At 37.1% G+C, this 26,301-nt stretch overlaps 2 protein-coding genes across 2 annotated transcripts in view; one reads left to right on the forward strand and one right to left on the reverse strand.

Annotated features, from left to right (window-relative positions):
* Positions 1-26,301, reverse strand: part of LOC113042411 (polyhomeotic homolog 3) — a 28,119-nt gene that overhangs the window by 1,706 nt on the left and 112 nt on the right. Inside the window, exons 2-13 of the mRNA XM_026201271.1 lie at positions 7,702-7,891; positions 7,334-7,423; positions 7,097-7,252; positions 5,997-6,107; positions 5,417-5,663; positions 4,423-5,243; positions 3,483-3,642; positions 3,096-3,346; positions 2,789-2,921; positions 2,564-2,678; positions 1,723-1,819; positions 1,379-1,649 (exon numbers count right to left, since the gene is read on the reverse strand). Coding sequence (XP_026057056.1) covers positions 1,379-1,649; positions 1,723-1,819; positions 2,564-2,678; positions 2,789-2,921; positions 3,096-3,346; positions 3,483-3,642; positions 4,423-5,243; positions 5,417-5,663; positions 5,997-6,107; positions 7,097-7,252; positions 7,334-7,423; positions 7,702-7,878 — 2,629 coding nt within the window. The 5' untranslated portion in view covers positions 7,879-7,891. The remainder of the gene's footprint in view (positions 1-1,378; positions 1,650-1,722; positions 1,820-2,563; positions 2,679-2,788; positions 2,922-3,095; positions 3,347-3,482; positions 3,643-4,422; positions 5,244-5,416; positions 5,664-5,996; positions 6,108-7,096; positions 7,253-7,333; positions 7,424-7,701; positions 7,892-26,301) is intronic.
* skilb (SKI-like proto-oncogene b) lies at positions 16,713-26,278 on the forward strand. Its single transcript, XM_026201273.1, has 7 exons — positions 16,713-17,136; positions 18,606-19,775; positions 22,287-22,375; positions 23,143-23,312; positions 23,388-23,584; positions 23,698-23,910; positions 24,867-26,278. Exons 2-7 carry the CDS (start codon positions 18,726-18,728, stop codon positions 25,074-25,076), a joined length of 1,929 nt encoding a protein of 642 aa, XP_026057058.1. The 5' UTR covers positions 16,713-17,136; positions 18,606-18,725; the 3' UTR covers positions 25,077-26,278.

The raw sequence follows: 26,301 nt of genomic DNA on the forward strand, positions 1-26,301 counted from the left end.
AGACAAATGGCAAATATATTGACAGACAAACAGACAGACAGACAGACAGATGGATAGATATAGACAGACAGACAGACAGACGGATAGATAGATAGACAGACAGACAGACAGACAGAAAGACAGATAGACAAATGGCAAATATATTGACAGACAGACAGACAGACGTATAGATATAGACAGACAGACAGACAGACAGATAGATATAGACAGACAGACAGACAGACAGACAGACAGACAGACGTATAGATAGAAAGACAGATGGTTAGATATAGAGAGACAGACAGACAGATAGATATAGACAGACAGACAGACAGACAGACGGATAGATATAGACAGACAGACAGACAGATAGATATAGACAGACAGACAGATGGATAGATATAGACAGACAGACAGATGATAGATATAGACAGACAGACAGACAGACAGACAGGCAGACAGATGGATAGATATAGACAGACAGACAGACAGACAGATAGATAGATAGATAGATAGACAAATGGCAAATATATTGACAGACAAACAGACAGACAGACAGACAGATGGATAGATATAGACAGACAGACAGACAGACGGATAGATAGATAGACAGACAGACAGACAGACAGAAAGACAGATAGACAAATGGCAAATATATTGACAGACAGACAGACAGACGTATAGATATAGACAGACAGACAGACAGATAGATATAGACAGACAGACAGACAGACAGACAGACAGACGTATAGATAGAAAGACAGATGGTTAGATATAGAGAGACAGACAGACAGATAGATATAGACAGACAGACAGACGGATAGATATAGACAGACAGACAGACAGATAGATATAGACAGACAGACAGATGGATAGATATAGACAGACAGACAGATGGATAGACGTATAGATATAGACAGACAGACAGACAGACAGATAGATATAGACGGACAGACAGACAGACGTATAGATAGAAAGACAGATGGTTAGATATAGAGAGACAGACAGATGGATAGATATAGACAGACAGATGGATAGATATAGACAGACAGACAGACAGACAGATAGATAGATAGATAGATAGATAGATAGATAGATAGATAGATAGATAGACAGACAAATGGCAGATATATGGACAGACAGACAGACAGACATACAGACAGAGAGATAGATAGACAGACGGACAGACAAACAGAATGATAGAAAGACAGACAGACACAGACAGACAGACAGACAGACAGAATGATAGAAAGACAGACAGACAGACAGACAAACAGACAGATAGATAGGTAGATAGACAGATAGATAGATAGATAGATAGATAGATAGATAGATAGATAGATAGATAGATAGATAGATAGATAGATAGATAGATAGATAGATAGAGGTTTTTTTGTACCTGGTAAATTGGATATAAAACTTGACACTTGATCCACCGACCACTGAGCTGGTTTTGGATAGGGGGAGACATCGGTGGGGGAGACAGGATCTATGGGTGAGGTGGGAGCACTTCTCGTCTCCTGCACCGTTTGCCTGACTCTAATCTCTCGCTCTCGTTCCTGTTCCGTGTGTCTGCGGAGCCTGGTCTTCATTGGAGCAGCCGTCCCATCTTCACCCTCGTGTGGCGGCTGCTGAAGGATTCTCCACTGCTCCGTGGTCCCATGTTTGGCCTTGACGGTAACAGAGTTTAGATTAGCACACAGATCTCAAAGAAGTACTCTGCTCTACAGAACTTGGACAAACCTGGTGAAAATTTTCCTCAGCACCATTGAGCTCAGATCGGTGGCCCCCCTCACTCACACAGCGCCTGAGCGCACGGAAACGTTTGGTGTAACTGAACCTGCAAAAAGATTGAGAATGTAAACAAATTGTTTTTATAGTCAGCCCAACATACTGACCAAAATCAGCCTTGCAGCTTGTAATGTGTGTCAAGGGTTGATGTTTATCACAAACCATGACCACATCCTGTCACAGCATGTATGTGTAAGTGTGTGAGTCTTTTTAGGACAATGCTAGCTACTGGCTTTGAGCGTGTGAATCACTATTCAACCATACTTAAATACAGTGCTCCTAAAAAACACTTCTTATACTTAAAAATGTACCAAAGTCATTAAAAACAATAGAAACAAAATATCAATCTATGTGGCATCTGCAAACAAATGATTCAGCTTTTGTCTTTGCTAACTTCACTTAGCCATTTTGCAATGACCAAGTTGTAACTTTTAGTTCCTCAATTTGACATATAGGTGTTCTAGGACAGTAACCACAGTTATAGCTCACCACATTAACTAAGAACAAAACAAATCTTTATTTTCGTAAACATCTTCTCTTCAAAAATACATGTTCTGCTTTTATCCTTGAAAAGAACTCTAGATACATGCAGGAAATCATGCTCAGATCCTTCCAGTTGTGGTTTCTGCCTCCACCGAGCAAGAGAGACGTTTGCAAAGGTGTTGATGGAGCTGTTGCTTGTGCCAGAACACAAGTCAGACACCCATTCATTATTGTGTCAGTTACACTAATAGGCCAGCGTGTTTATTTTATTCCTTAAATGTGTTATTTCTGTCATGTAAGGGAGGAGTACCTCTTGGCACAGGATTTAGAACAGAAGCGCTTGGAGCGTGGGAATGTTTGGGCGGTGCCTTTCCTCTTGCAAAATTGGCACTGCAGAACAAGCTTGTGGGACCGTCCCACACCATCTACAGAAGATAGATAGATAGATAGATAGATAGATAGTTTAAAGATTACATGTTATTTTTGTACCATACAATAAACTACAAATACAAAAGGAGGCAGATGTTTTACTTACTGTTTGTAACCACATCATCTGAGTCTGTGGAGTCCTCTGGAGGTTCTGAACTGGAAGGGATGAGTTCAGCTTCCCTCACACCATTCACCCCAGAATCACGGACAGGACCCACCATCAGAGACGACCTGCTCACCTGTGGGATTATCGTGAAATATTATTGCAAAATATAACAAACAATTTCTATTTGAATATATAGCATCATTGCTACAGTCTTCAGTGTCACATAATCGTTCAGAAAACATTATATATACATGCAAACACACACAAACATACATATATTATGCTGATATCAGTGTGGTTGATTTACCGGGAATGGCTCTAGTCCTTCCTGGATGATAAATCCTTCCACCAGGTGTGTTAGAACCAAAGGTTTGGCCGCTCCTGATGGTTGCTGAGCCTCTGTGGCCTTCATCTGACTGACGCTGGGAGCCTGAACTGGTGGCTTCTCTAACACAGGGTGAAACTTTGGAGGAAAGCAGCTGTCCACAGGGGACATATCTACTGGCTGAGTGATGGAGGACTGGATGGGTGACATGTCAGAGGACAGGCTGGAAATTGCTAGAAAGATGAAGACAGCTTTATAGACTTTATAGTGTTCTCAATTATACTGAGGTATTGTCCTAAAACATTCAGATAAATTGTGTATATTTGATGAGAAATATTTGGCTTTTCATCGCAGACTATGACTTTATACCTGAGTGATTGTCTGACTGGGTGGACATTTCCTCACAATGGTCATCTTTCTCAGCTGGCCATGGTGCGACTGAGGTCGAGAGGGTCTCATTCTTCTGTGACGTCTTGATCTGACTGTCAGTCCTCGAATCCTCTGTGCAGTCTGTCTTCTTGTCCAAGACCTGAAATGGAGAGACTGTTCACGTCAACATATACACACTAAAGCATTACTGTAAAACAATATTATGATAGTATCAATGAGATACTATTATAGTTATATTAACATTTAGAAAGTTTTTATTTGTATATTTTAATTAGTTGTAGTAATGTATTTTTTGAAGCTTTTTTTTGTCAGTATAATTTTTATTTATTTTTTATTTTTATATATTTTTTTATTTAGTTTTAATATTTTACGTTTATCAAGCTTAACTACATGAAAATGCAACTAGCTGAAATAATTTCTATTTTTTTTTTAGTTGACATTTATATATATATATAATGATGAAAATATAATTAACTTTTTGGGGGTTTTGGTTTGAATTAACTATAATAACCCTGCTGGAAAGTTATTTTAAGAAGTAATGATAGACTGATATATTGTCCATGATTATTAATCATATGATATTTGATATTTCGCCATTATGAGACTATGAGCATTGGATTATAACTGTCTGATTGGCCAGTTATCAAGCGCTTCACCGGCTTGCATTGTTTCCAAAATCCAATTTTGAACAAATTTTATTTTAGTAGTTTATACAGTAAATAGTAGTAAATAGTTTATTTAACTTAAGCAATTTATCTATGTAACATTTGTCATCAATAAATTGTCTTTTTAGCACTAAATTGGCCACACTTCTCTCTAAATATCATAGTATTGACCACTGAAAAATCCCTGTTGGTCTCCCAGAAAAAGTAAAGTTCTATCGAATATATCCTAAGAAGTTTACACCGTATTTAATAACCTTCTCTGTAGTTTCACTTGATGGCTGATCTACGGTGATAGGTTGGGTGATTTTCTCCTGGGGTGCTGGACATTTCAGATCTTGAGGAGTTTTTTCTGGTACATCTCCCTCCTTCTGTTCTTCCTTTCTATCCTTCGGCTCTTTCGACGTCTCGGATGTCTGTGTTGGACTCTGTGAGGTCAAAAGAGACTGCAGCGGTGCGAGAATGCTGCTGGTGGACACCAAGGGCAGCACTGGAGACGGAGGGGATGCCCTTTGAGGAGACGCCAGCGGTGGGGTGGTGATGAGAGGTGTGGCCGCAGTGGTTTGTCTGGAGGGCGACAGCTGCACCAGCTGTGGGCATGGGTTTGGAGTCCGTAACGGCTGGGCGGGGCACTCTGGCTTAGCGAGCACAGGCGAGATGAGCGGCTTCGATTGGATGAAATCGTGGGGAGGGGACACAGTAGCTGTCTTTGATTGGCCGTTGGTGCACTGGGCAGATGCAGAAGACAACGCGATCCTCAGCAGCTGTTTTGTAGCCAGTAAGGACCCACCAGGTGAGGAAGACCTCAAGGGCAGAGTAAGGGCAGGGGGTGTGAGGTGAGACCTCGCGGGGGAAGGAACGGTGATGGGCGACGACACGGTTTGGGATGACTGTGTGGACGGACAGCGCTTTAACTCTGGAAGAGGCTTCTTTGGTGTGGCAGGGGGAGAGTTTGGGGGCGTATGCCTCTGATTAAAGGGGTGCTGGGGGATGCTGATCTGGCTATGGGGTCTCTTGAGACCACTGGTATTCAGCTTCTGCTTCGCTAAAGCATGGGCCTGTGCAGGTGCATACAGAGCTGGAGAAAAATGAAAAAATAACAAACAAGAATCAGCTGGATAATCCCACATTGTGAGAAATATGTTGGACATTTTGGTCACTTTATGTGGCATTTTGCCCCAAAACGTCATTATTTTTTTATACTTGTTGACATAGTAAACCACCGTTCAAGATATGTATATGTTCACTTACATGGAGGTGGAACCGTAAGATGGCGAACTGGTGCTTTCGTTTGAGCTGTATGAGATGCTGGGCTTTCAGTCTTAGTAGCTCCATCCTTCCCTGGAGCATTCACTGGCTGGCTGGGTCTCAGATGGAAGCTTGGTAACCTCGGGCACGAAAGAGGAGGGGGTTGGCTTGATGGTGTGGGCTTTAGTGGTAAGTTTGGAGGGATGGTAAGGGTGCCAGGTGGAGGTGGACGGAGAGTCAGACTCTGGAGCTGAAGAATAGAGACAGAATGAAAAATATTGATGCCATAAAACCTGGTTTTGGAAGAACACCATATGTAACAGAAACCAGATAAACAAAGATTTAAAACTTGAACCAAAATATGTTTGTTTTTTTTGGCTTTTACAGTTAAAATAAAGGGATAGTTCATCTACAAATGAAAATTTATTTATAATTTGCTCACTCTCAAGTTATTACAAACTTGTATAACTTTCTCCATTGTAGGTGGGTAAATGATGACAAAATATCATTTTTAAGTGAACTGTCCCTTTAAATTCAGAAGAACGGATGTCTTTATCACATGATCAGACATAATCAAGCTCACCTGTGTGGAGGGAAACCGAGGTGAGGAAGAGGAAAGGGTGGAGGAAGAGGAGGAGTAGGAGGAAGAGGAGAGGGCAGGTACATCAGGCCGCACAGCAGACGTTAGAATCAACTGCCAGATGGCAAGAGCAGAAAAAAGAGAGAAACGCAAGACAGAAAGAAAAAGAGAGAAGGTAAAAAAGATAAAAGAAAAAGTCCCAGAGGTGCAGAATAGAAGGCTGTCATTTCCTGCCTGTTGTGCTGTTGCTGTGTAGGTGTGATGGTGAACTTCACAGCACAGTGAAGAGCTTTTGATGTGGTCGAGTAAAATCTGTCCTCATCAGAGACATGCAAACATGCACCCTGTGCAGACCTCTAGACACTAACCCTCCGCTTGTTTAAGCCAATAGGCCTTCTGGTCACACTAGACCATGTGCTGAGCGGAAATACAACCTGTAGACATCATTATGTGTGCACAGCACACACACCACCGGTCAAAAGCTCGAAACTGTGTTTTTTAAAATGTTTTTGGAAATCTGTTATGCTCACCAAGTAATTTTTTTATTTAAAATACAGTAAAAACAGTCATATTCTGAAATATTATTAACTGTTTTAATAGATTTTAAAATGTAATTTATTCCGAAGCTCTATTTTCAGCATCATTACTCCAGTTTTCTATGTCACATGATCCTTCAGAAAAATCATTCCAATCTGCTGATTTGCTGCTCAAAAAACATTTATTTTTATTATCAGAAATGTTTTCTTTTAAATTGCAGTAACCTTTAAAAAATTTTCTGTATTTTTATCAAATAAAATCCAGTCTTACTGAGCATGTGAGATTTCTGTCAGAAAACGGTACGACACTTTATGCTGATAAAAGCTTTAAATATAACATTATCAAGGACTGTGAGTAAACAGTGCAGTGGGTCACAGGACACCCTCCATATCTGTGTTCACTAAGAGTTGAGAAACCAGCAAAGTTTCCATTTGAGTGTGAAAGGGGGCAAGGCTTCTGTTGCATTGTGGGTGAAACTGTTAAAGTGCATGTGAGGAACTGAAATTGCAATGATGAAGAGTTTAAAAATGCTGCAGAACAGGACATGATGACACAGGTTATCTCACCATCTGGGCCCTCAGAAGCATCTGAGTCTGACTTGTACTCGGGCTCTTCCCCAGAAGCAGCGCTTGAGGGGAGATTTTGCGGGCGGCCGTAGCAGTGCTCGGATTCTGATTTCCTCTTACAAGAGGTGTTGATCCAGGAGTGTTGGGTAGAGAAACCTGAGAGACATTAAACAATAAATGTCATGATAGCACCAATAAAACCAATAGTTTTTCTTCTATGTTGTTGCACACACACACCGTTTTAGCGCTCTGCTGCGACGATGAAGCTTGGCTGACTCTCTCACTTGGTGAAAAAGAAGGGGCCAGTCGGTCCCCAGACAAATTGACCTGGAGAAGGAGATGGTGAATTAGTGGTTAATTTTATTCTAAAAGATAATAGTAACAATAGTATGCAATCAAAATGTAGTATTAAAATTAGTTTACATACTTGCTTGTATCGGTCTTTTAAAATAAATGAATGAATACGGTACATTCCACAGAGAAATGTAATGATGCTAAACGTATTTAATTCATCTTACACAGTTATTGTACGTGTTGACAGCACAAATACTTTGAATGTGAACACTTTCAAAGGGCAGAAATGATACACAAAACTGAACACATACCTGCACCACTTTTCTGTTAGTGGGGGTGGGTTGATTGTGGAAGGTGGTTACAGTTGTGAGCGCAGGAGGAGTTTTTGGGGTGCCATTGGCCTGATGGGAAGGGTTCACCGCTGTGGTGGTCGTGGTGTTAACTGTGCTCTTTGCAGGTTCTGCTTTAGTTTGGGGCTCCTTGTCCATTGTTCCACAAATTCTGGACACAAGAAACTGAAATACAGTAAATATGTAAGTGTACTTAAACTCTACTTCAAGTCAAAATATCGACCTTGAAGTTGAAATTCCATTTCCCAGTGCAACTGATTATAGTAAACTATAGATATCCTAAAGAACTCTTTATATATATATATATATATATATATATATATATATATATATATATATATATATATATATTTCCAACAGTTTTCTTGTATTTGCTTACAGGGCCTGTCTTCATATAAATTAAATTAAATGAAGAACGTGCCTGTTGTGGAAACTGACAACATTGCAGAAAGGTCTTCTGAATTCCATTAATCAGTGACAGGAGAGATCAATTATAATTATGTTTTAATAAGTGCATTTGAATGCATAGTATTCATAACAAATAAAAATCTATTCGCATACATAACTTTTATCACTATAGGCCTACATTCAAATATGGTGAATGTGATTTCACCAAGTGCAACATGCTCCTGGATCAACATTCCAATCAACCAATCAGAATCAAGGGATAAGTTAACAGGAAATGTCAATTTTAGCCTTACAACCAGAGTTTGGATCTTCTATACCCTTGTTATTTAACCATATTTCCCTCTGATTTTAGGGATAAATTATGGGTAGGGTTAGGTTTAGGGGTAGGTATATGTCTACATTTTTTGGACAATAATGTTGATCCGGGACAAACAAAAGAAGTTGATCCAGGAACATGTCTTACTTGTCAAAATCACAGATCGTAAAAATATACCTACACTATATAAAGAAAGTGGCCTTTCTTAAATGACTTTTAAGCATGATATGAAAAAATGTATAAATGACCACACTAAATAAATTATTAAAGCAGCATTTACATTTAATGTGATTTGTTTTAGGTGCAGTAACTAAGTTGATTCTGTTCAGTAGACTAACTTTAAAACAGGAGTTGCACATGAGTGAAAATCTAAACTTTTCAGTTCTAGCTAAATTGCTATGAGGAACTAAAGTTCCGATTCAATACAATCAGCAGAACATAGGAATATCAACTGTGTTTAATTATATTTTTAGTAGAATTTAAATAGATTATATTCTATATGAATATATATATATATATATATATATATATATATATATATATATATATATATATATATATGTGTGTGTGCTATTATGCTATATATATTATATATGTACAGTATGTACAGTAGAAATGCCACATATGATTTCAACAAACAATGACTGAATTGTGCATTTAAAATTTTGGTTATGTGCCGAAACAAATAACAAAACTCTTTAAAAATGCCTTAAAAAATAATTTTAACTAAAAAGAATGTCAAAGTGTTACAGTAACAATCTTCAATTGGTTAAAGCAATTGTAAGTTACCTTGCCATATACAGAGAAAATTATATATTTTAAAAGACAATACATGAAAATGTACATTATAACATATAGGAATTGTTATTAAATTATATTAAAGTATAACGTACAGTAAAATACTGTTAAAATGTTTTTTTCCATATGTAAAAAGTGGAAAATTCCTTATAATTAAGGGAAAAGCAGCATTTCAAAGCAAAAAAATCATTTGTGGCATTTTGCATTTTATTAATATATAATAATAATATAACTGGTGTTTCGTGCTTGTGTGGGAACTGTAAAATATATAATCACCCAACACATCCCGTAATGCCTTTAATATCATCATTTTATTTTTACGGTAAAGTTCTGCCAGTTGTTTATTTTACCGTAAATTTGACCACAAATTTATTAGTGCAATATTATTTTAACTCGCACCAGGCCGCAGCTGAAGAAAAAAAGAAAAAGAAAAAGAAAAGAAGCATCTGAGCATTTCTGCTTGAGACAATCTGGCTACAATAATAGCCTAATATAATATTGCGCCATGCACGCACAGCGAAGACGAATAATGCGCTGCCCTTTGTTTCATACGAATCATAGAAATAAAAATCCCGAGTGTAAATGAAGCATCCGTGAAATTATTGAACGTGAAGGTTTTAACCCTCTCTCCGTGCAATAACTGTGAAACCCGAACGACATTAATGGACACATACCAGGAAGCGCCGCGCGCACAGGTGCCAGAATGCCACGCGTGTCAATGTTTATGCGCGAGCCGCAGTCATTTGTGAATAAAAAACCCACGATGATTCCCAAAAACATCCGCGTATTTGTCATAACATTTCGTTGGCCTATGACGGAGTGGAAGAAATTACAATAAAAACAAATGCACAGGTCTTACAAAAAGCCCACTGAATGCGATTGTGCCTTGTGGAGTCGGTGCATCGACGTTATGCTCATTCCGCGGGTCATTATTTTGGTCATATATTGAAAATGGGCGTGTGTTCGTGCAGTGACAGCTAGAGCCCTCTGTTCGTCCCCGAAGACCTGCACTTCCCTAAATTATGGCACGGCGTGATGCATATAAAAGCATCGAGCACACGAAATGCACACGGCGTAACTTGCTGCGCATCGAAATACACAAAATGAAAGTCAAAAGGGAAAATGATGATGCTCTGTGCGCGAGCGTGCGCTCCTCCCTTTGCAACCGAGCCGGTCGCGGACCTTGCCTAAACATCCTTCTTTTGACGACTGATTAATGAGCGTTCAAGATAATCCTACCTGTCCGAAGTCAACGGGGTAGTTCTCCCATCACACACTGACCGTTACAGCGACTGCTACAATCCCGTCATGTCCTAATGCGTCAAAGGTAAAAGTAGAGAGCGATAGAAATTCATCAGGGCGGTGAATGTTACAGCACCGCTTACAGTGTAGGAGGACCGTACACGCTTCTGTCATTGAAAAATACGAGCAAATGTACCTATACACTTTGCAGCAGGTAAAACATGCTTGTATCTGTGCACTTATAACCCGAAACTGACTCCATATATTATAAATAACTGCTTTGGCAAATAATTATTGATTAGCCTAGGCTATCTTCTATTTTCCTCCTTCAAAATGGTTATAGATTTCCATATTTTGGCCCTGTAAAATAGTGTGCTTAATAAAAGCTAACTTCAGTTTAGAAATGTAATAGCGCAACACCTGTTATAGGCTACATTTAATTGAGTTTAGAATAGCGAGACCAACCACAACAGACTTCACCGCAAAAAAATACAAAATGCATTTTAAATATGTAAAAAAATATAAGTAAAATATATAACATAATTAATGCACCTTTATATTATTATTGTTAATTAGTAGTAGCTAGTAGGGCTGGTAGTTGTTGAAGGACCGGTTACTATGGTTTAGCGTGAGGTCACCAGTGTGTCCTGCGCGCTCAGTAATCGGATCAGACACGCGGTTGCGCTGTTTCCGGCTGTCCACAAAACTTCACACGCACGGTCTTATACTTTCTCTTATGTGAGACACCGATTATTTTTTTTTTTAATTAAAATATCTCCTTTATATCACTGGTATAAATCGGTGCGTTTATCAAAGGACATTTGAACATAATCGGTGAGAGCAGGTGAGAGCTCGAATGCCTCATTATGCCGGACACAAGACTTATAAAGCCGAAACCTGTTGCAACGAAACCTAAGCATGTGAACAAGAAAGCCAGTACAGCTGAAACCACACCTGCAGTCAGAACCAGAGATCTCGGTCACCGCAAAAACAGGGCATCAAGTTGCCCAGGATGCAACCGTGACACCGAATACAACCCTAAAGCAACGGAGAGAAGCAATAAAGCAATAAAGGCGAAACCGACCGTGACTTCAACGAGGTCAAAACCTGCGAAATATGCACCGAAGGAACAACCAATGCCAAAAACATATTCGCATGCGCTTTCTGAAATCCACAGGTAGGACAGTGCCAGTGGAAACATATGGTGGATCAGGTCTTAATCCAAGCTTCAGCAGCAGCCTAAATTGTGTAGCTGCCATAGAATCCATTAGAGCTTGTTTTGTTAACTTAAATAATTGCTTTTGATCACTGACACTTTCCTATTTTTTTTTTGTGACAGTCAAAAGGCATTTACAGTTTTTGCACCAAACCCAAAGAAAAGGCAAGATATTCAACAAAGTAGGTATATTGTGATGCAGAATCTCACACTGATTTCTTTTTCTTTCTTTTGCTGAATGGGTGCTTCTTCAATTAGGGGAAAATTTCGAACTCAAAGGATGATTTAATTAATTAATTTATTTTACAAATTGTATTTTTAAATAACACATAACCTGTCTCCAGTTATGCTGTTTGGCCAATTACGCCAAAAAAACTGTCGTCAATGGAGGTGACAAAAGCACATATTAAATCACCCATTAAACTGAATGCATTTTATATTTATGTGCATAATTAAATATGTGATATTTCCTGTTTTAAGTTTAAAAGAAAGTTACAGAAGGTTAAGCAAGCAGTCATTGCTCACTGACTGACTTCTTTGCTGTTTAACAGAAGCAGAAGCAGAACTGGCAGCTCTGGAGGATCTGCGCTTGAGTCGGGCCATGGGTTACATTTCCATATCTCCTAGTACTGTGGGTGAGTCATTCAACCAACCATGTCAGAAAACAAATATGAGAAGCCCAGAGCATGCTTGATAGGAATCAAATAAAACGCATTTGTCTTGTGACCACTAGGAGGAGTTAAAGTTTCTTGAATATATTGATAGGTCTGGCACAAGCCTAAAATTAGTGAATTTGGAAAACAGATAAATAGTTTACATTATCCTGGGTCACCACATTTGCCACAGTCACTTGTTTCTACGCGTGTTCTTCAAATAGAATACATCAATATTGTCTGGTTTAACCATGTCTGCTATTTTCCCAGGTGGGTGCTTAACTCTGGAGGAGGTCAGGGCAAAACAACAACAAGAAATGCAAATCAAGAAAAGACAAACGCAGGTAAGACCAAATTGATCAGCATTGAACCAGGACTTCTCCATATGTAATAAGCACAGTGATCTGATAAATGTATTTTTCCCTTTCAGGTTAAAAATGTGTTTTAGAAACTTCTAATTGTGGAAAATAATGGTTAGAATGCTGCTGACAACAGATGAACATTATATTTATATAGTTTGCTTTTTAATTTAAAAGTGCAGCTAATCTCCATCGACTTCCTGATGTGACCTTATGTTCTAAATCTATATTCATTAAGTTTTTGTGAAATGTATGACTTATTTTTCTGGTTTGTTCTGGTCTGGGTTATGTGTGAGATGTGATTTAAATGCAAATTCTCCCCATTAGACAGTAGACTGAAAATAGGTTGTATATTGAAATCAAATAATCATTTTCAGAATATAATGACAGTGTGTTTGTTATATTCAGTCCATGTAAATGTTTTGAAATCAGTGTAAAATTATTTTTCTTTCTTTTAAAATTTTAAGTGACAATAATACATTATGTTATTACAATTGCAAAGCATGTGTAGTAATTCATCTTATTTTAGTCTATTATTTCATGCAAAGGTCCTCCTGCTGATCTGTTTTTCCTCTGTTTCTTAGCAACAAGGATTTTTCTCTCTTTGTTTTGTCCAATGTGTACATTCTGGTAGCTGTCTGCTTTGAAGGCTCCAAAAATATGAACCAGGGTCCTGTTGCCAGGCAAGAGGAGAGTGAAAACATAATGAAAGGTAGATGATAGGTGAGGGCAATTAAATTAATAAAATAAATGATTAAATCAGACATTATGGAGCTCCACTTTTCCTTGGCAACTTAAAGGAATAGTTCACTCAGAAATTAAAAGAATAATAGAAAAAAAAAAAAAAAATGCTGAAAATGTACATCCAAGATTACATTACATTACTTGCTCATCAATGTATCAGTGAATGGGTGCTGTCAAAATGAGAGTCTAAACAGCATTACAATAATCCACAAATAATCCACAAGCAAAAAATAAAATAAAAAATCTTTTGACTGAAAATTTTTCTTTAGCCAAATCCCATTCCACAGCCATACCTGTCACATTCCTTCTGATCAATGATAAAACATTCTGATATGAGGTGACATTTGACTCACAATTTGACTTTCTTTTTACCTTTGTAATGGCATAATTCAAAAATTTATCTTTATAAGCTTTTTAAAATTTCTATTTAAAAAAATAGCCTAATAAGAAGTAGAATAAGAAAAATAAGTTACCAATTATATGAAATTAGTATTAATAAAAAAAACTAATTTGTACTAGAGAGGGTGCACAGAAGAACACAAAAAGTGGCTTGTACGAAGGCTACATTTTCAAAAGTTTAATGAGGCTCAGATGTGGCATGAGTACAATTAAATTCATACATTTATGTGGAGATTAATGTTTTACATATAAAATTTTTAATACAGAAATATTAAATGATTTAAATGACTGAAATTATACGCTAAAATTGAAACTAAATCCGCCTGCAGGCAGCGGCAACTCTCTGATTTTATCACTGAATCATTCATTCGATTCGTTTCGAACAGCTGATTCTTTCAGGAATGAAGCAAGTGACTCATTTTGTGAATGGATAATCATGAATCACTGACTCAATAGATTCGTTCAAAATCGTACTTTCATTTAATCAATGAAACTCGTGTTTGCTTTTAGAGATGCAAAGGCTGAGCTGTTACTAAGTAATAGAGCAAAATCAGTACTTGTTCATTGAACTGTAGTATTAAGTCGATATCACATTTGGAAAACTCCCTTAATAACTATTAAAAGCTGTCACTGTCACTTTCCTTATCACGATCTGCGGGAGCACAGAAAATGAGAGGACATGAGTGAGTTCTCAAGACTCTGACTGTGGATGATGCGAACATCTATATGTTGTCACTGAAGCTGAAACCGTGGTGGGGATGATTTTTGGTGCTCCGGCAGAACAACAATGACAACAATGCGCTACATGTTTATTTTTCCCTAGTTTTTTTTTTTTTTTATCAGTTGACGGAAATCCGTGGTAGATTCACTGCAATTAACGGAAATCTGTAGTAGCGACGGAGAACTATAATACCTGCACATGACTCAAATCCTTCAGTTAATGTCTTGTGAAGTGAAAAGCAGTATGTTTGTAATAAACAAATGAGTCATTTAGGCGTTTTAATCTCATCACTTCTGGGTAAAATACCACTCCACAACCCATAATAACACCTCCTCCAAATGAAAGAGGATTCATCGTTGAGCAAGTGATGTAATGCTGAATTTCTCCAAATCTGTTCCACTGAAGAAACAAACTCATCTACATCTCGAATGGCTTGAGGGTGCGAACATTTTTGGGTGAACTATTCCTTTAATCTAGTACTAGGTCTCAGTCCCTTCTTCAGTCATCAGTTGCCGCAGTTTTTCACCTACTCTCACTCTAAAGATACAGTGTGTCAGTGATGTTGATTTTAGGTCACATTTAATAACTTGAGTTTGCACTGCACATAATACATAAACCTTGACTGTATCGCTTTAAGGTTCACAAAGATATTAAAAATATTTCTCTTGGGTCTCTTTCTGGATGAGTTGAATCACTTGTTTTGCCTCCAGGTCACTTGACCTACTGCTTTTCAAACCTTTGCAATTTTCATATTCAATTTAAAAACATCTGAGAAACTGTTGTTGTTTATTGCCATGCACTGAAACTCTCTTAAACGGTTTCTCTGAGAGTCTGGAAGTAATGAAAAGTAAAAGGCAAAGGCCCCGAAAGGACATTAAATTAGTCTCAGACAGAACAAAAACAAACACAAAACAGGAAAACATTCACAGTTGGCCAACCAGTGTTACATATATTTTCGTAATGGCCTTTAAATATCTTTAAATTGTATTTTTGCTTAAATAAAAGAGATTTAGTTAAGGGATATCATTGTTTTATGCTTAGGCTACATTCTTTCTTTCTACCACACAGCTGTACAAAAGTCTAACCATCAGGGTGTTTCCTCTGAATTGAGTAATCCAGGCATAGGTCAGGGTGTGAACAACATGTTAGCAGCTAAACTATAGAAATGCAAACCTCGACACAAATGAAAGTCAAATTAGAGCCATTTGCCTTATGCTAATGTTCACATGGAAAAGGACACAAAGAAGAAAGAGAATGCAAATTGATGTCTGAAAGTATCATTACACATTTTTTTTAACAGAAAGTAAATAAATATTCTTGCTCACAAAATATTGCATGGTTAGTGAGGCAACTACATTCATTAAAGCTATCAATGTTTACATTTACTTAATTCCAGCTGGACAATGCAAAGCACTATGGCATAATTCCCCCAATACACTTAAAAACACATGATTTACATAAACAAAGCCAAAGGATGAATAAGCAAGTTAAGCTGTGTTAGTCACAGTAATGTGATGCTGAAAGACAGGATTGAACTATATACTAGCTGCAGTATGTGGACGTGACTGATAAAAATATATATTGGCAATCCGGTAAATTATTAAGAATAAGTGCCAAAACAAAAAAGAGAAAATCACACAAGGATACGAGGGTTAGTTATCAGACAGGAAAGCTGTCACAAAGGCTATCTTAGTAATTAGAAGGTTTAGAGACAAAGGTCCAATTTAGTTAAAAACTAAGTGTAAAAATAGTTTAAAATATGAGAATTGTGTTTTCCAAATTAAAATTTCAGTAGCATAATACTATATTCTTGGGTATACATTCAAGCAAAAGTATACTATTCAATTTACACCTAAAATGTAGCTACTATTTCTAATAGTAATTATTATTTTTGTAAATAAATGTTAACATTTTTATAAGGTGGGACTCTAATAGTCCCCTATTGGTGTTTTTTTTTTTCATTTTAAAATGTCTTGATACATTTGAAGCATTTAATTATTTTTTGCTCAGTTAGCCTGTATTTATGAAACAACAATATAAACAATAAAAAAAATCAGTTTTATAAATGTCTGCACAAAGACACACCTTTACCATGGTTCACAATAATTCGTGTATGTTAACCGCACATAAACCCTAGCTAGTAAGACAGACTTCCTACTCTTGCTACGGTTGCTACGGCTGTGCTCGGTAGAAGCGACCGAATGGCAATCAACGATTGGACAGTTGAAAAGTCATTCAGAGAGCTCCCCCAATCAGTGATTGGTTTAAAGGCGGAACTTATAGGAATGCGGGTAACGCCCCCAGATCGCGAGACAGACTTCCTCCGCTAAATCACGCCGTCTAGCCGTGGCACCCGTCGGGTGACGTAGGTTGTTGGGTTGTGGATTGACGTCTAGTCTATCAGCATGAAGTCCGCTCCAGTGTTATCGGTGTCAGGGCGACGGGCGCGCGCTCTGCTGTGAACTCCGACACGGAATCCCGTGGTGTACTGTAAAATACGATTATTTCCTTATATTCTCGGTCAAAACAACGATTTAAAGGTAAGCGTTGAATGCATGTTGTTTTTCGGTTTACTTTCTCTATAACGAAAGCACGTATTTTCAATATTTAATATTTCAGTATATTACATGATCATTCATATATTAATTTCCTCACATGATTCCCTGCCGTGTCTTTAAGGTTACATGAAATGTCTTTAGCGTATAAAATCTTAAAGGATTATTTTCGACTGTTTCAGTTTAATTTTACATGAGATATTGTCTAAGATTGACATACGTTATTTGATAATCGACAGTAATCGGCTACGGTTGTAGTTTATTTCCTTCAAGCGCTGTTAGAAAAATGTTCAATGTAGGCTGTTTTTTCATCATCGCGGTGATCATATTTCACACCAGCAGAACCTAAATATTTTCATCACCATTAAATCTACAGAATCCCACGTTTTTTCCCCCCGTAATGAAATCTTCTCGACGGGTGCCTTTACAGTTTGTTGTGAAATGTGAAAGTGGCATAGGTGTGGGAACATATGGGGGGTAGTCCCGCAGAGGTCTCTGGCACGAGTGAATGTCATTACCAAGGCATTTGGGGGGATGGGCGGAGCTTTGTGAAGAGGGAGGGGCCTCTCGCTGTCAGGGGGTGTAAGCATAGACAAATATACGTATATTATGTCTATGGGTGTAAGTCTGATACATACGGTCACACGACTAAGTAGATTATGCTATCATTGACAAGACTAATACTATTAACCCTTACTTGAAACGAGTTTAGGCTCTTTATAATTATTTAAAATAAACTGTTTTGTGAATGACATGGGAAATGTCCACCCCAGTGCACTTTCTATTCATATTTTCTTATTTTACATTTTATGTTTTCATTTTAATTTTAGTAAAGGGTTTAGCAATTTTGTTTTGTACATATATAATTAATGTTTATTTCTTTTTATTTTAGTTCATCAGGAAAAATTAGAAAGGTTGCTTTGTCAACTAGCTGAGATAGAAAGTTTAATATATTATTTTTAATTTAATTTAATTTTAGTTCATGTTTATTTTATTTCAAGTAGTATATAATAAATATATTAATATATATTTATTTATTAACATTTATTTTAAGATACAGAAATGTTTTGGTCTCTTAGTTTAAGTAAACTATAATATCCTTGGTTCACATTTTATGTTAATGCAGAAATTCAAGTTTATGCCATGTCTGTGATTAAAAAAATAAATTTTACAAAATAAATATTATATTATTAAATAAATATTTACATATTATGCAATATTTTTATATGAGATCAAAGTAATGTATTATATTTGACCGTTTTAGTTTATACATTTTTGTTTTTTAAATATTTCTTTATCTTATAACAATTCATTTAAAAAAAAATTCATAAAGGAGCCTGATTAAGTTTACTATTCAATAGTACTATTAAGTACTATTACTATTAATTTACTATATATTATGTTTTTTTTTTTTTTATCATTAGTAATCTGTGATGCTTGTTTTGATTTCTCAGCCATCTGGGACGTGTTGAAGACCTACTATGATCCACATATAAAAAGCACTACATTCCTGACACTTCCTCTGTGTATCTTCTGGTCCCCGAAGACAGCTTAGCGATATCCATAAAAGCATTATGGCGACTACCGAGAACAAGCGCCAAGACCTCCCCAAGGAACAGGCACTTCTTAAAATGCCATTAAAGAGGTTGTTGCAAGACAAAGCCGTGGACAGCACACCCATGAAGAAACGTGTGATGGCTGCTCTCAATTTATCCTGCAAAAAGATCCCAGAAACCTCTCTCGGTTATCAGGCCTCGAAGGCAACGAACAAGATGGAGGCCAATCCGGATCTGAGTCCTGGTTTGAAGCACACTCTAGCGCAGTTCTCTCTGAGCAGCCAGTGTTCCCTCGGTGGCCCGGCAGCGTTCACCGGTCATCATGGTCAGTATAAGATAGCGCCCCCTCTGGCCCAGGGAGGTATGGCAGGGGGACCCGTTCTAGTTCCTCCTGACAGCTCGACGGACCTTGTCCTCTGCTGTCTGGAGGGCGAATCCATCTCCTGCTTCTCTGTAGGAGGCGAACTGCGTCTTTGTCTGCCCCAGCTGCTCAACACCGTCCTGCGGGAATTCTCGTTGCAACAGATCAACTCTGTGTGTGACCAGCTGTATTTGTTCTGTTCCCGCTGCGATGCCACACAGTTACACATCCTCAAAACGCTGGGCATCCTTCCTCCAGGGACTCCATCCTGCGGCCTCATCACGCTGACCGATGCCCAGCGTCTCTGCAACACCCTGCTGCATCCGGGTGAGGAACCCTCTCGTGATTCACACAAAGGGCATGGTGAGGAAGAGAAAGACGGCGAGGAATCTGGAGGATTTTGGGTGGAACACCAGTGTCTGGGCAAGTGTCAAGGCCTGTTTGTACCCCAGCTTTACTCCAGCCCGGATGCGCACTGTATCCGCTGTTCCCAATGCCGGATGCTCTTCTGCCCGGAGCGCTTTGTCATGCACTCCCACCGACAGCCAGACAAACGCACATGTCACTGGGGCTTCGATTCAGCCAAGTGGGCCTGCTATCTGCAGCTGGCACAGAGACATCTGGGAACAGCAGATAAAGAAAAGCTAAATAAATCTCTGGAGGATATGAAGGCGAAGTTCCAGCAAGAGAAGAGGCAGCCACATGTGGTAATTATCTCTTATTTGCAATCTATATTCATTTAGAAATAAGGAACTTAATGTATTGGAGGAGTACAACAAAATATGAAAAAAAAACTTCTATATTTTCATTAAAAAAAATAAAATCATTTTTTAGCACCATTAAGAGTTAATAGAGGCATTATTAGATTTTTTTTTTTTTACATTATGTATATTTTGTACAATCAAAATGTTTTTTTTTTTTAATTATTAAATATAAGATGATTTCTTAATCGTTATAATAAGTAAGAAAGGTAAGTAGTAAATGTAACAGCGCGGAAAAGATTTATAGTTTACAGTTTTTTATTTTTTGTTGTGAAATACAAAGAAAAAAAAAACAAGTGTGAAATTTAGGAAAAAAGGGGCAGGGTGGAATAAATGCATATATGTATATTTTTCCTTTTTCTTAAGTTCTTAATAAATTTAAATGTAAAAAAAAAAAAAAAAAAAAGCTTAGTTTATTTAAATAAAACAAAAGATTAGATAGATAGATCGATAGACTGACAGACAGACAGAAAGAAAGATAGATAGATAGATAGATCAACCGATATGCAAGTTATTGTGGCTAAAGCATTTGCAGCCGAGAAAGCTTGAAAGACCATATTTGTCCAAGTCCCAAAATTTAAGAAATATTTTGAGTGGAAAGTAAACAGCAAATCTAATGTTGGGTCAGCTGAATCCAGCTCTCATGCTGCACCAGATGTTTCCCTCTGAAGGAAATGGATGAATGCGGTCAGAGCAGGTCACTAGACTCTCAAACTCCTTTCACAAACAGCAGGAGCCACGGCAACAGGGAAGAGAAACAGAGAGAGGAGAGTGGGTGGGAGGGAGGGAGAAAAGAGAAGAAAAAACTGTTGAGGGAAAAAAGAGTGAAAGAGATCGAGAAAGGGAGTGAAAGAGAATGGTTGGGACATTCTGTTACATGCAGAGTATTGCTCCCCCTTTACTGGCCCAGCTCTCACCCTGCAGGACCTCCATCCCCAGCCAATCAGAGAGCGAACCCCTGGCCCCAGCCTCCCTCTCAGCCAATCAAATCGTAGCACATTCAGTAAATTCCTATTTCTTTATAATGCTTAGCCAGAGACTCAACAACATCCCCAGCAACTGCTGTTCTCAGACAGACCCATTTTCCCAGATACAGACTAGACTTTCTGTTTACATTTAATATATAATACTGATACTTATTAGATTTAATATACCTCTAGAGAAAATAGAAAAGTGCAATAAAATAAAATGTGTCTGTCTAGCAAACAAAATTAATTTTAGTTTGGTGTCTATCTATCTATCTATCTATCTATCTATCTATCTATCTATCTATCTATCTATCTATCTATCTATCTATCTATCTATCTATCTATCTATCTATCTATCTATCTATCTATCTATCTGTCTATCTGTCTATCTATCTTTCTGTTCATGTCAATGACAATGTTAAGGCCAAGGCAGGAAGACTAACTGATATTTGGCTATAATTGAACCTTATAGTCAAATCTGGTGCATTTGAGCTGTTTTACAAGGTCACAAATGAATCATGTCATTGAAGTGCATTAAGAGTGACCATCGTGCTCATGTCACTTTGTAAATAGCGTAGATTAGAGTCCTCGTGCCATGAGCGCCACGTGACGGCCCCCAGACAGCCCACCCTTCCCCCAACCAGAGGCGTCTGGAGCTCTCGCACATGACTTCACATGTAAATGTATGAAAGAGTGTGTGTGTTTTTTTAATAAACCTGTATTGCTTGTTTTGTTTCTAAGGACACACACCAAACCGTTCATACCACTGGTATACAGTTTCAAACGTATGCTTACAAAGGCATTATTTCCATAGGAGAACCACGTATCGAGTGAACAGTTTCAGGGCCGTGCTTCATAACCACAGCGGAGGGACTTTTGAGTACACGTGTGAATTGTTACATTATGAACATAAAGGAAATTTTTGTCTCTTCATTGTGTGGGTGTGTAGTTTATATTTTTTTAAAGGTCCACATGCTCTAAGCGTGCGTGTGGTGTGCAAGCTGGTTGCTGAGGCTTTATGACAGATCAGATGGCCTATTTACATTAAAGCGGCTTACGTTACCGGCTGTTGATGGGAGAAAGGTCCATATTTCCTCCAGTATTCAGATTCAAGTTTCTGTCCTATATTAGGGAGTGCAACATTACCACACGGCCTGTAAAACATTTCAGAATGAGAGAGTTAATCCAGGATGAGCTTTCACAATGATATAAAGTCTTATTTAAATATTTCTAGACCTGGCTTGTCTATTGGAATAGAATTAATCATAAGAACTAAATGTGTGTGTGCAGAAGTGACACAGTTCATACTGGTGTGATTTAAGAGGCTGCTTCAGCCAGTAAAGGGATTTAATCAATGTTCACTAAGTGAGAATACTCAATGTGACTTCTAATACGTTAAGAGAAATCTGCATTAACATACAATGGGTTAATCAATATCTTTTTGTTAGTGAAACCAGGCTAACAAGTTCTTTTTATCTCTCTCTTTCAGGAAATATCTTCACCGGCTTTTGTGTTCGACTCACATTTGCTTGCCAGTCTTAAGGAGGACCCTGGTGATGTTGACTTGATGTGGCAAAGGTTCAGTTCATTCGCAAATATCATATAATATATATCAGATATCTTCCACAAAATCAAAATAACACAGCACAAAGAAAAAGATTTATTTTGGACTCTGACATTATTTTACACTATCCATTACTGTAAAACAATGAATTAGTGCAATTCAGTGGATGTTGCACTTTTTGAGTTTATTTGTCATTTTCATTGTTCTCTGTAATCATTCTCATGACCTAAAAAAAATCTAAATACAATTTAATAAAATGAATGTAAATGACCTAAAAATTTGGTGACTCATTGCCTCATAATTATCAAAAAAAATTGTAAATAAATTCAAATGCTATGGTTCGAATTAAACTTTTTACAAAGAGATAATAAAGAATTATTAAATAAATACATAATTGCTATAATAATATAAATATTGTACAATTTGTGGTAATATGCTTAATTGTGATGAAAATAATTTAATCAATCTTAATTATGCTTAAATAGGCATTGCTGTCTGTAAAATATAATTTTGTATATATTTTTTTCAGTTGATTTTGAGGTGAAATCTGATCTGGACTTTTTAGAAGCAGTGTTATTTTAGCATGAGATGAGCTAATTATAGTTTTTGTTTATATTTTGAATTAGATTTTATTTGTATATTTTATTTACATTTTTATTTTAGGTAAAGCTTTATAGTAATTTTGATTTTGTCATTTTTAATTTTACTGCAATAACTCTGCCGTTGGAAGTAGTTTTAGTACAAAACAGCAAGTAACTTCTCTTATTGTTTTCCTCCCCAGCTGGTACCAGTACATGCCTGACAAGCTGGAAGGTAATTGCTTGGCACAACACGCTGGGTATGTGCCTGGGAAGGAAATGGGGTCTCCAGGAACAGAGACGCTCAGTGATAGTCAGGATGAAAAGAATCAGGAAGCACATGACACTGACCCAAAGACCCCCACCTATGCAGGTTTGTTTTTTCCACCACAAGTCACATTGCATAAATGAACGTACATGTTCTTAATGAGAGATCTAACTGACACAGGGCAAGAAAAACATGGCCAGTCAGATGATGAAAGTCCAGACGAATGGCAGAAAGTAGATCCGGCAGCTTATAAGCAGATGGGTGGTGTGACTGTGGAGCACAGTAAGGATGGCGTGGTGATGGAGCTTCTTCAGATGTACAGCGCGCAACACGACAAACTTCAGTCAACACTACGCAGACAGAAGCAGCTTGAAAAGGTTTTTACACCGATTAGATTACATTACAGCACACTTAATGTCTGTTTTTAGCACCTCCAGAAGGTGTGTGTGAGTATCTTATGACTCTTTCTCACTCTGGTACTTGTGAACAGGAGCTGCAGGCTCTCCGTCAAGGTGAAGCCACAGACCGCTGTGACCTACACGGGGAGCTGGAGGCGGTTCAGACTGAACACGCTCAGAGGCTCGGTGAAGTCCAGCAGGAACAGAGAAAGTTAAAGTCGCGACTTGAGCAGCTGAGGCAGCAAGGCTGCAGATGCAAAGAGCTGGCTACTGAGTCACACCAGGAAACTATCTATGCCAAACAGGTACCGACCAATCACAGACATCCACACAAGTCCTTATCAGGTTCATCATTTCTTTTGTCATATTTTCTTTTCATACAATTTTCAATTTTCAATTTCAAAGTTTAATTTGAATTGTAAAGAAGCCTCTTATGCTCACCAAGGCTGCATTTGTTTTTGGATAAAAACAGTAATACTGTGATATATTATTATTATTATTTAAAATAGCAGTTTTTCTATTTTTAATATATTTTAAAATTGTAATTTATTCCTGTGATGGCAAAGCTGAATTTTCAGCATCATTACTCCAGGCTTTAGTGCCACATGATCCTTCAGAAATCATTCAAATATTCTGATTTGGTGCTTAAGAAACATTTCTTCTTATCAATGCTGAAAACAATTGTGCTGCTTAAGATTTTTGTGGAAGTCTTGATATATATATATATATATACTTTTTTTCACGATTCTTTAATTCTCTAAAAGTTCAAGGGAACGCCATTTTTTAAAGATAGAAATCTTTGGTAGAATTGTAAGTAATTTTGAAAAATAATTTCTTAAAATAAAATAAAATAATTATTGACTCCAAATGAATGGTTGGGATAAAAAAACATTTTAAACTTATGTTATTATATAAGTATAAGAATATATAAGTAAGAAAACAATAATGTTGTGTATTATTATTATTATTTAAAGTAAGTTAAAGTTCAAAGAAATAACATTTATTTTAAATTAAAAGATTATCTATTTAATAATAAAAAATATGTAATGTTTTCTTGCTGAATAAAAGTATTAGTATCGTAAAAAAAAGAAAAAAATTATATATATATATATATTTATATGTTTTTTTTTTACAGTAAAATATATATTTATATCAACATAAATGAACAAAATATATATTTTCTTTATAAAATATTAGACATTTTGCATCTCAAACCCTATAGTTTAAAGTGCATCATTGCCCACTGGCATCCTGTGTTTAGTTATCAGACCTGCGTCAGAGGCTGGACCGCGCTGAGGAAGACCGCGAGGAGCTGCAGGAAGAGCTACGCAGAGAGCGAGAAGCCAGAGAGAGGCTGGAGCGAACCATCTCTGAGCTCAAACATCAGATGGGGGAATCTGCCCACCCTGCTTCAATGGACAGTCCCATCTCTTCAGCCTGTAGCGACACACACATGTCCCCAACACCTTAACATTGTCCAACCCGCAATCTGATTACTGTGATCAAGAGTCATTTTGGAATGGTGTCTCCGTTTTGGAATTGGATGCCAAATTAGTTTTTATTGCAGTTCTACGGAACAATTATACAATTCGGGTCGTCCTGAGTAGGTTTGGGTTAATGCTGTGAACCTGTTGAGTAACTATCGAGTTGAACCGGTTTTATTTTGGACATGTGAATAAGAAGTTTTGGTGTTTTGATACAAATTAAGTAGTTAGAAACATTATGCAAACCACTAAACCTGCAAGCGTACAATCAGCACCATCCGTTTTGGGTTATAAGTGCTAGGACTACTGATATCGAATGATTTATTATTATTTTTGTTAAATATTGGAATTGTTTAAAAATGTATATTGAAAACTGATATTGTTTCTAAAAATATTTATTGTTTATGGATAAATGTTATGCAAGTAATCTTATGTCAAAGTATACATATTTAACATTCTTTTTGCCATATTTTGTTTGTATTTTATGTAGGTTATGCTCATTATGAATGTACAAAATATATGCATGTGTACTTTCATAAAATATGGATAAATATACTATGTTTACACTGTGGTATAAAGTTCAGAGAATGTTTTCTATGCCATTTACAGTGAATGTTTGCCTCTCTTGATCACCACCAATTTTTTTTCTCTCTCTCAATTCGGGGACTTTTAACACCAAACAGAAAAAGAGAAGAAAATTATAGATTTTAAAAGTGATGTTAAATGTGATAACACTCATTACCACTACATTTACAGTATATGACATGGTTCTTGTACTTTACAGTCTATAAACCGTCTAGATAAACAGGTCTATATGTACTTTGCTCAGAGAAAGATGTGTTATTCTTCTATGTGTGAGAACGAAAATTATGTATTGCTATTGTTTGCTGTAACTGACAATCAGCTTGTTTATCTGTAATAGCTTTTATATCAAACTTTTAACAGTTCAGATGAATTAAATAGTTGCTACCTCATACAAAAACATACAGATATATACATAGAAATGCTATAGGTTGTGTATTTGTGTAAAGAAGTGGATGGATGGAGTAGTCAGTCTGATAAATACCTCTGTGCTGCTGCTATGATATTTCTTAATATGATTTTCTTCCTTTTTATAGTTTCCAGATTACTTAAAGATGCATGTGAGATTGAATAAATATATAATATAAATAAAATACAGATATACTGAGTATTGTCTCCTTACCTTTAAGC

This window comes from Carassius auratus, chromosome 24 (assembly GCF_003368295.1).
Source record: "Carassius auratus strain Wakin chromosome 24, ASM336829v1, whole genome shotgun sequence".
Taxonomy (NCBI): Eukaryota; Metazoa; Chordata; class Actinopteri; order Cypriniformes; family Cyprinidae; genus Carassius; species Carassius auratus.